This window comes from Aedes albopictus, chromosome 2 (assembly GCF_035046485.1).
Source record: "Aedes albopictus strain Foshan chromosome 2, AalbF5, whole genome shotgun sequence".
Taxonomy (NCBI): domain Eukaryota; kingdom Metazoa; phylum Arthropoda; class Insecta; order Diptera; family Culicidae; genus Aedes; species Aedes albopictus.
Window position 1 is genome coordinate 468031626 of NC_085137.1, and position 13622 is coordinate 468045247.

General features: G+C 38.0%; 2 protein-coding genes and 1 non-coding gene across 4 annotated transcripts in view; 2 read left to right on the forward strand and 1 right to left on the reverse strand.

The window, feature by feature from the left end:
• Positions 1 to 13622, forward strand: part of LOC109418038 (uncharacterized) — a 462219-nt gene that overhangs the window by 377119 nt on the left and 71478 nt on the right. The window lies entirely within an intron of this gene.
• Positions 1189 to 7840, reverse strand: LOC109413035 (uncharacterized). The gene is made up of 2 exons (XM_019686715.3): positions 3019 to 7840; positions 1189 to 2942 (listed from the first exon to the last, which is right to left on the reverse strand). Exons 1-2 carry the CDS (start codon positions 3105 to 3107, stop codon positions 1625 to 1627), a joined length of 1407 nt encoding a protein of 468 aa, XP_019542260.2. The 5' UTR covers positions 3108 to 7840; the 3' UTR covers positions 1189 to 1624.
• LOC109418118 (leucine-rich repeat transmembrane protein FLRT1-like) lies at positions 7977 to 12341 on the forward strand. Its single transcript, XM_019692309.3, has 2 exons — positions 7977 to 11040; positions 11101 to 12341. The coding sequence occupies exons 1-2, from the start codon at positions 10913 to 10915 to the stop codon at positions 12110 to 12112; spliced, it is 1140 nt and encodes a 379-aa protein (XP_019547854.2). The 5' UTR covers positions 7977 to 10912; the 3' UTR covers positions 12113 to 12341.

Below are 13622 nucleotides of genomic sequence, written 5' to 3' on the forward strand. Positions count from 1 at the left end.
GAGGATTTCCTGATAGAATCTCTGGAGGAATTCCTGAAGAAATCTCTGGAGGAATTCCTGAAGAAATCTCTCGAGGAATTCTTGAAGGAATCTCTCGAGGAATTCCTGAAGGAATCTCTGGAAGAATTCCTGAAGGAATCCCTGGAGGAATTTCTGAAGGAATCCCTGGAGGAATTCCTGAAGGAATCTCTGAAGGAATTCCTGAAGGAATCTCTGGAGGAATTTCTGATGGAATTCCTGGAGGAATTCCTGAAGGAATCTCTGAAGGAATTCCTGAAGGAATCTCTGGAGGAATTTCTGATGGAATTCCTGGAGGAATTCCTGAAAGAATCCCTGAAGGAATCTCTTGTGGAATCTTGGTAGGAATTCCTGAAGGAATCTCGGTAGGAATTGCTGAAGGAATCTCTGTAGAAATTCCTGTAGGCATCCCTGAAGGAATTTCTGTTGAAATCTTTGAAGTAATTCCTTCTGGAATCCTTGCAGGAATCTCTGAAGGAATCCTGAAGAATCCCAAGAGGAATCTCTGGAAGAATCTCTGGAAGAACTCCTGAAGGAATCTCTGGAGGAATTCCTGAAGGAATCTCTGGAGGAATTTCTGAAGAAATCTCTGGTGGACTTCCTGAAGGAATCTCTGGAGGATTTCCTGAAGGAATCTCTGGAGGAATTTCTGATGGAATTCCTGGAGGAATTCCTGAAGGAATCCCGGGAGGAATTCCTGAAGGAATCTCTGGCGGAATCTCAGAAGGAATTCCTGAAGGAATCCCTGTAGGAATTCCTGTTGGAATCTTTGGTTTAATTCCTTCTGGAATCCTTGCAGGAATTGCTAAAGGAATCCTGAAGAATCCCTCGAGGAATCTCTGGATGAATTCCTGAAGGAATCCCTGCAGGAATTCCTGAAGGAATCCCTGGAGGAATTCGTGAAGGAATCCCTGGAGGAATTCCTGGAGCAATTCCTGTGGGAATCCCTGGAGGAATTCTTTTTGGAATCCTTGCAAGAATTCCTGTTGGAATCCCTGAAGGAATTCCTGTTTGAATCCTTGTAGGAATACCTGAAGGAATCCTTGCAGGAATCCCTGGAGAAATCCTTGCAGGAATTTCTGAAGGAATCCCTGGAAGAATTCTTGAAGGAATCTCTTGAAAAATTCCTGAAGAAATTCCTGGAAGAATTCCTGACACATTCCGTGAAAGTATTTCTTAAGCAATTCCTGGAGGTATCCTTGGAGAAATTCCGGAAGGAATCCCTAGAGCAATTCCTTAATGAATCCCTGGAGGAATTTGTGATGGAATTCCTGAAAGAAATCCTTAAGGATAGTCTGAAAGTATTTCAGGAGAAATCCCTGGAAAATTATTGAAGGTATCCCTGGAAGAATTCCTGTTGAAATCCCTGGAGGAATTCATGATTATTCAAGAAGAATTCCTGAAAGAATCATTGAAAGAAATTCTGAAGGAATTTATGAAAAAAATCCTCAAGGAGTTCCTGAAGGAATCACTAGAGGAATTCAATGGAAATGAAACCAAATTTTGATATTTTTAATCAGGGTTTTTAATCCAGATATTTATTAAGAATTGATAAAAATATTAAAAAAAAAAAGTATCTAAACCCTCATTTAACTTTCCAAGCAATTCAGTTACGCTTCTTCAGCTTTTTGTAGATGTCGCTCCGCAGATTGTCCAGCTGTTCCTGCAAGTCGGCAGTTGTCTTCCGGCCCCGTTCGATGGACTTTTTCAGCTCCAACATGATGTAGGACAGTCGACGTTGTGCCCTCTCGTTCTCGGACAGCTGGATTGCCACATCCCTCAGCTCCATGGTCACAGTGGTATTCAAATCCTCTAGCGATTTCGCGAAAGTTGTGTACTGGGTGTTTTTGGTAGGTGTTGCGGGGTTCGACGAGGACGTTGGCAATGGGGCCTCCTGAAGCAGTTTGTCATATTTGCTAATCAAATCTTTCAGATCGTTTTCATTGTCGGTTTTCAAGTTTTCAAATCGCGTCTCAAAGTCTGATTGCAAAACTTCTTGAGCCTGTTCCAGTTCTGCTAGTTTTTTATCCAGCTCGGTGTCCTCGGGGATGGTGTCTTTTTCCGGAGTGCAGCAAATGTTTGCCGAGGTGATGCCCTCGCAGCTTTCGTCCCGGTCCTTGATCACCACAAACAGTTTGTTGAATTCTTCCAGCGTGTCTTCCAACCAGCCGCAGTACCACCGATTGTTGGCCAGCAGGACAGCTTGGGAGCTGGGGAAGCGCTCCTTCAGGTTATCTACTCGCGACAAATTGTTTGAGCTAAAATCGTACTCAGTGAGGGATTCAAATTTCCAGTTCGACACGTCCAAATTTGTTAAGTGATTTCCCGCCAAAGAAAGGTACTCCAAAACTGGCAGTTCGATTTCGTTCGTAGCCATCACGTTCATGATCTTGTTTCCATTTAGGTACAACTTCTCCAGTTTGACCATGCGTTCGAAAACAGTCCAATTAAACGATTCAAGCGCATTGTGTTCAAGATGAACTTCAACTAAATTCACCAGCACATCGAAGCCTTCCAATGTTGCCAGCGCGTTGCTGTGAAGGTCGAGATGTTCCAGCTCGTACTTGGCACTAGAGGACAAAAACTGAACCGAGCTGATGTTGTTGTTCGCGGCCGAAACTTCTCGAAGCATATACGTCAGGCAGAGTTCCCTCAGCTGAAGCGATCCCAATTGGAGTCTCTTCACGTTCCCCAATCGATCGCTAAGCCCAAATGTAGACATGTTACCTCCCTTGATCTGCAACGTAGTCTTGTTTCGTAAGTCGGGCAGTACAATTTCGGAATCACCTAAATCTCCTAAATCTATCCTGTTGATTGTACATTTTGACGATTCTTCATTCAGGCATCGGAAGGCTGTTGCTGTGGGCCGCTCGGCAGCTGCGTGAACATGTTGGTTTTCGAGCAAAACGGCTAGGAAGATGCAACTGCATAAACGAAAAAAAAAAGAAATTTAGATCACTCGAGGAACTTGGCAATGTTCGTCATGATGAGAAAACTTACCACCAGAGCTTCAAAGCCATGCTGACTTCTGAAACGATCGAGGGAAAACAAGCAACTGAGATCGATAATCTATATCTCCGGTGAACCATGGCATGATCCAGTTGGCTGATAAGGCAACATTGTTGCAGTTTATGACTCAGGAGGATGTACTGCTCCTATTCCCGATTCAGTAGATTTGTGCAAAATGTTATCATCTCACCTATGAATGACGACTGATCAATACGGTGCGGTGTTTCTCAAGCTGTTGTTCGCAGTTCACATTGTCTAGCGAAAAGGTAGTTCTTAAATAAAGTTCTACCACCAAGTAACTCTATTATGTAAGGTGCTGTCAACAAATTACAAAATTGCAATAAGGCTGATACAAATTTCATTTTGACTTTTTGTCTCCCCCCCCCCATTCAAAATTTTTTGACTGGATTTTGCATTTTAAGTGGGCAGATAAAAATATGTATCAAATTATCGGGTCTAGCTAAAAATTCAATAACAAATCCGATGAGTTTTTAATATTTTTTTAGATTAAATGCTTTATTATTTTTATCCCCCCCCTCGATCTGCCAAAGAGTGGTGGGATCCACAGAAAAAATACCAAGGTAAAATTCATCGAGAAGTCATGCACGTAAAAGGAATGCTGTGCATATTTACATGAGTTTTCACGCAAAATTAAATTATGCTCGTGCAAATTTTTGCCAACCATCGCGTAATCCATCAAGGAGTCCAACAGCGAAAATTTATAGGTTCATAATGTAATTTTACAAAATATCTCCTGTAGATATGCACTAAATCTAGAATTCCCTTTCCACGCATGACTCACAGAGCCCAACAATTTGAAGTCTAAATAGTTTTGATGAGGTTTTGAGAACTATTATAAGCCCGTAATAATTTTATTTTGATATTATCATGGTTTGAGAAACCATCCAAAAATGCCACTTTCCTAGTAACATTTTTAGTCAAATAGATAAGAAGAGGATCTTACAACCATCATTAAACCAAAATAGAATGTATAAGGATTTATGACGGTTCTCAAAACCTTTACAAGACTAATTGGCAATCAAAATATTACTCGGGTTACACCCCTTCATATCGGGGACCCTCAAATGTTTTAAAAACTTCAATGGTGCTTTCCAGACAACCAGTCCCATAAGGATGCACGACAATGCACGCATTACATCGTATAAAGCACTTTTTTAAGTTACCATCGCATACATGTACGACGGAGGGACAATTTTCATCGCATATGATTTTTTTTTTCTTTTTTCAACCTGGGCCTAGTTTATCTCGGGATCATGCTTTACTTCCTTTTCGAAAGAAAAACGCTAGCCTAGTCGGGAGTTAGATTCGATCCCAGCTCCTCGGCGTGATAGTCAAGTGTTTTTACCATGACACCAGATCCGCTCCTTCGTTTGTGATGCTATTTTTTGCGTATAATTTTGAGTCGCATAAGGTGCTACATTACATCGCAATAGTGTACACGGTAAATCGCATAGAATATCGCTTCAAATCATATAGCGTTATAATTTTCCCGCCAATAGGGATTTTTTTTTATTATCGAACAAATTGGTACGAAGGTTCTCAGAATTTAATGATTTTTTTTTCATAGGTTGGGTTTATACTATATATGAACAAAAGCTAAATTGCAAAAATCAGGACCGCCTAATTTCCCGGAAAACTCCAGTGGAAAACAAACATTTTCCACAGACACCACCCAGACAAAAAAATTGCACGTATAATGAAGTTTATGTTCATGTTATACGTACTTTTATGCGGTAAAGTTACATCGCATAAGATGCAGTGAAAGTGCCTTATGCGTACAAAAGTGGAAGTGCTATACGTGCATTGACGGAAAAATAATAACGCTATATGACTTCAAGCGATATCTTATGCGATGTACGGTGGGCACTATTGCGACGTAATATAGCATCTTATGCGACATAATAATTAGGGACAATGGAAATTCGCGGCAAATTTTTTTTAAGTTTCGCGGGTAACTATTGTTAATTTCGCGGCACTGTCGCGGCCCCATATTTTTGACCGTTTTGCTAAATAAACATTAAATTTTTCATGCCAAATAAATAGTTCACTTGGTTTTCTGGTTTTCAGAGGTCTTAACATGAATTCATCGAAAACGTAACATATTTGACAAAAAAATAGAAAAGAAGCATACATTGAAAATAGAGTAAACTTGTATTATGCGATACATAGTCGTGTATAACATACCATTATCAAAAGATATCAATCAATTTATGTTTAAAAAATTGAAATTGATGGAAAATTATAAGACATTTTCACAACTTTGTCAAATTTTGCGGCATTTCGCGGAGTTTCTCACAATTCGCGCCCAAAGGCCAATTTCGCGAATTTCGCGGCTTCCGCGAAATCGCGAATTTCCATTGTCCCTAATAATAATATTCGAAAAAAAAACAATTCTTGTCACCTCAGTATCGAACTAAGAACCTTTGGATTTTCGAGCCATACTTCACACTTAACACCAAACACCACTTATGAAACACACTGATTAATTGCCATGACATTTTCACTCACCTAAGTATTTGTTGGAATGCACTTGGTTTCCCTGCGCTGTACATGTTCGACAAGCTATCTGGAGCTCAAAATGACGAAGCGTGATTTCCCGCACAGTTATCACTACCCCTCTCTTGCTAGCACCACCCAGCATTGTTAATTATCAGGTCAACAAAACAAAAATGATGACTTAGTAACTTGTTTTGTAACCATAATGATGCCTGTTAACTTTCTTGTAGCTTTTTGGCACTCCAACGCACCTCTTTCATTGTTATCACATATCACATCGCAATATTCCAACGTTAACGGTTCTAGCTTATACGAGTTTGTATGCACATTTTAACGAGTTTATTTTTACTTTTATGCGATTTAGTTTGTACACCAATGCGAGTTTAACTGACTTGATGAGAAAAGTACCAAGCGAAGTCGTATAATCATCACAGTGCGTAATTATGCGAATTCAATTGACAGTTTGCGAGTCCGCTCGAACTCTTTTGCGAATAAGTAAAGTTCGTCGCAATAAAACATCAGAATATCGTCTACTACGATGTAGTTATACATTATAAAAGTTAGTTTGCACTCTTATATGATTTTACCAGATACATCGCAATAAGTTCAAAAACATCATATGCGATGAAAATTGTCCCTCAGCCGTATATGTATGCGATAGTGAGTAAAAATAGTACTTTATACGATGTACAGCGTACATCCTTATGCAATTTCTGGTTGTCTGGGGCACCTACTTTGAAAAATCATAACTCAAGAACGAAGCGTCGTAGACACAATTATTTTTTGTGAAGTCATAAGGAAATTTTCTCAGCAATTAAAAAAAAAATTTCCGAAATTTTCCCCAAAGGTTTTCTGGAAATTTCACAGAAAATTCTATGACAAATTAAGTCTGAAATACCACCAAGAACTCGTCACTAGTTCCCGCGCATTTTTTTCAATAATTTCTATTAGAGATTCCGCTACAAAACAAACTAAAAAAATTCTAATGCTCCATGAAGTTTCGCCAGAAGTACCCGAGCAGAGGGGAATATCAAATTAATAACTACGAAATCACAAAACCTGTTTTTATATCTTGTTTTGTTATTATTGAATTATCAAGGCATTACGTTTCCATAACATGTTTTGTTGGACAATCTTATTTTGTTATGACCAAGCAATTGGTATGCAGCCCTTAAATAACATTTCAATATTACATTCTGTTGTGGAACAAGTTTGGTTATTATTGTATTATTGAGAGTGCACAAATACTTTATGGTATTGCTATCTAAACTAAAACAAATTTTGAATCAAAACCTACGTCATTCTACAACGTTATTTACAGCATTTGAGGGAAAGCAACTGCATATTCACTCATCAATTTGTCTTCCTCTTCCATTTATCATTACATCCAAACTGAGACAAAGTGCATACCCCATATCACTAACTAGTATTCCGTGGGAAAAAGTTTGCATAATGCACCAGAAAAACTGTTTAACGATTTTTTGAAAAGTGCGCAAAGTTAGGCCCTAGGTGCGCAAAGTATGGTACGCTTACGATATCACATTTGATAAGAGGTGTGGTATATTACGTGACATGGAGGTGCTGTAATGTGTACAAAACAAAGTCCCTGCTGGGCGGCGCGAGGTTTTGCTAAATTTCTGAAATTGATTGAGTTGTAGCTGAAAAGTACCCAAAATACCAGCCACTGCCCAAGTGGCGCAGTACCCTGCATACATCTAAACGAGAACATAGCAGAACATAGCAGAAGAAGAACGATGGTGTTTTGAAAAATCCTATCCCTATCACACAGGAGAAGATTTTAAAATGCCTCTATAAAATCTAAAGCAAAATCTAATTAAAAACGGTTTCATGTACGGTGTAAGACTTTGGACGGACTACATATTGAACGTATAAATTTAAATTTAACATTTTTTTCTTGGTAAGGTACTTAATTTGTACCAATCACCAATTGGGTTTTTAAATTAAGAATAATATATTGATTTTTTGATTTTATTCGAAAGAGCACCTTTTTATAAGCCAGTATGATTTTTTTCAGATTTTTAAAAGTTTATTTTGATACCTAAATTCAATTACAAAAAGATTTTTTGAAATCACCTTTTGATAGCTGGGCAACTGCTTGACAGCTCCGCCCAGTACGAAATGCGACGAGGGGTGATTCTACAAATCGCTCCCATACAAACTTTAAATCGATTTTTAAATAGGTTCCCGGGTACCAAAGTTCATGAAAATTTGGATTTCGGCTCAGTTTGGCATGTAGATTGTGAATATGGAATTATCTCAACACTACTAAAGAAGCCAATTGCAGCTGGTTTATGGAAAATTCCACGTGTATGGCAATTCAGTAACAAATTTTGAAAACGACGTATAATCAATGCTACACCATTGATTATACGTCATTTTCAAAATTTGTTACTGAATTCAGGTTTTTTCTTAACTCACGATGACCAGATCGGTTCAGTCGGATTTGTTTTTGATGGAAAAAATAAATCTGGATCAAATGAGATCAATATTGTCAAAATCGGAGAAAATTTATCGCAGATATAACCATTACATAGTTTACCTGCTTTATTTTATTGTCTGCTGTTTCATATTATGAAGTAAAAAATAAAGGCATTGCAATATCTAGAAATTTCATCAGACTCTTCCGTATTTTTTATTTTATTCATTGCTATAATTTGAGTTTTGGGTAAATATAGCATCATAGCTATTGATATGTTTATCTTTGTATTAATTTCCTTCTTTCAATATCCCAGTCCCGTTACGGTGCCAAATTCCTATCACTTTTCTACGATTCCCAATTCTTATAGGTTAAGTATAATTTTAGCTTCAAAAAGTGATACATCTGCAAATGAGTTTTTTTTTATCTCAAAATTGAGTAAACTTAGTTGAATTTATATGTCATTTTAACAGTACTGCTATTCTAACCTCTAATTATAACGTCAAAAAGTACCGAACAGACTATGTATTACGAAGTAATGAATGTTAGTGAGAGTGGAGATAGCAAATATGGTACCTACTAAATAATTCTAATCAATAAAAATGTCAACTATACAGACAATTCTGCTCAATTGGTGATTGCATTTGTCTATTATAACTTTTTCCTTTCGATCTATTATTATTCGATCATATATTGTTTGACATTATGTCATAAATATCTTTTTTCATTACTAAAAATAATCCTAAACAGAATAAAACTAAACAGCATCTGCAGAAGTAATCATATCGGCATATGATATAATTACCTTTTACCTTCGCTCACGTAGGTACGTGTATAATCGCCGTTCTCACAACGCGAACAAAACAAAAAATAAAATAAAAATCATCTCCGTCCGGAAAGAATCTTTGTCGCCGCCAAAATACACCCCATGACGAAGCTCAATCATAAATAGTCGACTACCTAGAACTTTTTCATCGTTCTCTTTACTCCTTGGAAATAGCCGACGACGGGCCATGCCACCACTGTTATTAGTGTTTCAGTGCGCATGTCTGCGCACCGCGATAGCGCTGTTGGTAAGAGAGAGAGGTTCATTGTTTGATCTTGCATTCAAATCTCTGTCTATTTTTGTCCTGCGACTGGCAAACATGAAATGGGGAAATGGGGAAACTGGCAATACGTAGAACCAGTAAAGCTTCTATCGTCCCTCACTGCAAGTGCTGTGATAGCCTCATTGGTAAAGGCGACTGAAAATTTACGATAGCAGGATTGTGGAGGTTCAAATCCCGTCCATGTTTGTAAGTTTTATAATGAAATCGAATTTTTTTTATGTGATCTATTATTTTCTAAAAATAGAATAACACACTTAAAATCATTACCCAAAAATGAGTAAAAAAAGTTAGTTTTTACCCTAATTTTGCTTTCGGAATGTTATCAATAACTCTTTAATATCAAAATTTGTTATTGAAATATTTCCCAAATTCACTGTTATTAAGTTGTTATTGCCACTAACAAAACATGTTATTAAATTGATTTTTCAGGAACAAATTTTTGTTATGTGACTTGTTATTTTGCCGCTTATGACAGACAAGTTTATAACTCAATATGTTATGTTAATAACATGAAAATTACTAATTCCATTATGCAGTTATTTTGCCAAAATAACGCATTTTGTTATGCTGTTGTTATTCTCTTCTGCTCGGGTATTATTGAAATTTCTTTTTGAAGGTTGCGAGAAGCTCCCTCAGTTGCATTAGACCTTTTTGTGCCTAATTTCCACATAAAACCTAGTGATCGACCAGCAATTCTTCCAGAAATTGCACCTGTGATTCCACTAGAAATTATTTTTGGAGTTTTTGCGAAAACGAGCGTGATTGCGTTACAAATTTTTCTAAAAAATTCAAGAAGATTTCTATTTTATATTCTTTTTGAACTCTCCTCTTTGTCATGAATTTTGATTACATCTGTGCAGTCCTATGCACGAGCACACTTCCAAAAGAGGGGTTTTGCTTTATTTCTATCACCGTTTTCACACCAGATTTCAAATCTGGTTTATTATCTTCAATGAATTATAGTGTTAACCCATATTTCTTGCTATTGTAGTTGTCCTAGATTCAACTTCACTTACAACTTCAATCCTTGTTTGTAATGAAGATTCATATTTATTCTCCATTATTTTCCTTCTTTATGAGCAAACCCTTATCCTCCACAACACTGTGGCCCCAGGTCCCACACTTGTAAATCCGGCCCTGCATGTATGCGACCCAAGTGATGAGAGCAACCCATATAATGCGTAGGTATTCAGTACAGCCATGTTCACGGGCTTGATTTCCAATCGGCCTAGGATCTTTTTGTAATATAGAAATATTTTTGATTTTCTTGAACATAATATGTCGTCATGTGTGCCATACGATATACACATGTAAAAAGGTCAATTGGCAAATATTGATTTTTTTGTAATAACTGTTGAAGTACAATGATACATGTTGCCCTTTACTGGTATTTACCAGATTTGCTGGAATATCAGAAACATACTGAAAAAACTTGCACAGAATGTTGCTAATTGACAAATTGAGAGATGAAATTTGTGAAAATGTGCTCATGGAAGATGAGAAGCTTACTCTATCTCATCGGAACGTACCGTCATGAGTCATGAGCAGAAATTATAAATGATTAGGACAATAATGTTTTATTGCGATAATCGTGAATAAATTATGCATTTATTTAACAAGCATTGCACAACAGTCCCAACGCCGTATGGCAAAAATATGATAAACATATTTACACAATAGTGTTTCCAACCGCATTGAGCAGCAGTACCGTATAACTATCAAGATTGATAGAACTCTATGAGTATTATCAGTCGTGAACCTGTAATAATTCCATTCAGTATACATACTGGTCCCCGTGGCTATTTGTGTAAACTGACAGCTGATGTTTCACACTGATAGCGCTGATCCGCATCAGCTTGATCAGTCGTTTTCTGAGACCAACGATCGTCGTGCAGAATCAAGTGAAACTGCTCTTAAAATGGCTTCTTTCTTCAAGCGACTCCTAACATTGTACGTAACTCTCTGCCAGGTTAGCTAGCCGTACCAAACTTAATCAAGTGATATTTTTAGAATTGCAGCTGGCTTCATCCTGGTGGAAGCTGTTGAGTACAGTTGCACAGACTACCACAAAGGGTATTGCGTTGTTGAAAACGTAACGGCCGAGTCGATGCCGCAAGCTACGTTTCCATCGGACAAACTGCTGCTGATTCAGAACAGTACATTTACCACCTTCGGAGAGGAGCAATTCCGATGTCTACCGGACGTAGAAAACCTTATGATTCATCATTTGAAAATCGAACAGTTGGAGCTGAACGGTTGCGATCGCCTTTCCATGCTGTTCGCCAGCTATAACCATATCTCTAACGTGACTGCCGTTGAAGCATTGCCCCTTCGTAGTCTACATCTCTACCAAAACCTGTTGACGGATGTGAGTCCGTTGAAAGTGTTAACCGAGCTGGAACAGCTCTACCTGAACGACAACTTGCTCGAAGTGCTGACGATGGACGTATTTGCCAACATGAAGAATCTCAAGATCTTGACGTTGCACCGGAACAAGCTAACCGCGATCGATACCGTCAAATCGATCGGTCTGCCCAGTTTGGAGTCGCTGTTTCTTCAGCATAACGCGCTAAGCTATCTGGATACGTCCTTGTGGCGCATGCCGGCCCTGCAAAAGTTGGACCTCAGCGATAACAATCTGGGCTTTTTGTTCACCTTCCTGGAGGAGTTCCCCTCGTTGGCGGAGTTGGAATTACACACCAACCAGTGGAACTGTGCGTGGTTGCACAAGATGGTAGATCGAATGGAGCAGCGTGCCATCGGACACGGTCAAATCGATCGGACTTGCGATGGAACGTTGTTCGGTGGGGTCTGTTGTAAGGCGGAAGCCAGTGAACCGGATCCCATGATGTTGCTCATCAGTAGAACCGGCATTGTTGACGATCTGCAAGATCGGCTGGAAGGCCAACGGGAGAAGGTGGAACAACTGGAGGAAGCACATCGAAAGCAAAGCTTTAGGTACGACGAGATGAAGCGGAAAATCGACAAGCTGGAGGAATGGTGCAGCAACAAGGAGTTGTGATTTGAGCGGACGAATCGTGTTGTTTCCTTTACGAATTGCTTCTGAAATTCCTCAAGGGGTTCCTTCGGATATTTAGAGATTCGAAACAAGCAATTGTTAGAGCGTGTTTACTGGTGATGCTGTATTTGCCGAACGATCTTTCTGTACGAGTAGTGTAGTGTACCGCAATCTGCTCGGTCGCCTTTTGTCGCAATTCTGCGGTGGTAAATAAAAGTAAGTGAATTCAGCATTTTCAACTTTATTACGACGATCTCCGAAGAAAACTTCCCAAATCAAATCATCATATTCAAGATTATTTCATAAAATTTCCCCTGTGTTTCTCCAGAAGTGCCACAAAGAATTCTTTCATGAAATCTGGCATGAATTGCTTCAACAATTCCTCCATGATTTTTCAAAAATCATTTCAGAGATTATTTGAGAAATTCGCCCTGGGATTATTTCAGAAACTCCTCTGGATGTCTATTCAGAAATTTCTCTGGGCATTCATTTGGAGAATCTATTAGATTTTTTCGGAAATCTTTAAAAAATTTCTTCAGAAATTTTCATAAAAATCTTTCTGAATTTTTTTTGGGAAATTAGAGTATTTGGTCAAAATTCCCTCACGGATTCTTTTAAAAAAATCTTCCATATATTTATTCGGAAACTGTCTTCAGGGAATGTCTTCTAACAAGAAATTCCTCCTATTCTACAAATTCTATAGCATCTTGCATAATTTACTTCTGAAACTCCTTCATTTTTTCCGAAAAAATATCCATGAATGCGAACAGAAATTTCTCCTGGGATTCTTCCAAAAATACGTTCCGTGATTCCTTCAGAAATTTCTTTAGACATTTATTCAAAAATCGCTCCAGAACTTTCAACGATGCGTTCAGAAACCATTAGAGTTTTTCAGAAAATGTTTCTGAAAATTGATACTAGGGTTACTTTGGAAGTTCTTCCAAGGATTTCATCAGAAAATCCCACAGCAATTTCCAACTTCTCCAAAAATTTTTCTTAGGATTCCTCCAGAAGTCTCATAAAGAGTTGTGTCAGTAGGTTGTGTATGAGTTTCTGCAGAAATCCTACAGAGAATTACCGTATTTTTTACGAGACTTTTCTAGATTTTTTTTTCCGAAAAATCCTTCGATAATTTCCTTCAGTATTCTCACAAACGATCTTTCAAGGATTTATGCCTTAACTTTTTCAGGGGTTTGCTTTAGAAATTGCTCCAGGGAAAATCTGAATTTCTGTTAGAAAATCTTCCTGGGATTTCTTTAGATATTCCTCCAGAAACTCTTTAAAAAAAATGTGAGATCCATTCGGGGATTTTCTGCAGGGATTCTTATAGAAACTGCCCTAGGGATTCCTTCATAAGTTTTTCGAGGGATTCTTTCGGAAAATCTCCCATGACTTTTATTATAAATTCGAGCAATAATTTCTTCAGAAATATCTCCAGGTTTTTATGCAGAGATTTCTTTACAAATTTCTCCAAGGATTACCTTGAAAAAACTTGCACAGATTTTTTTTGATA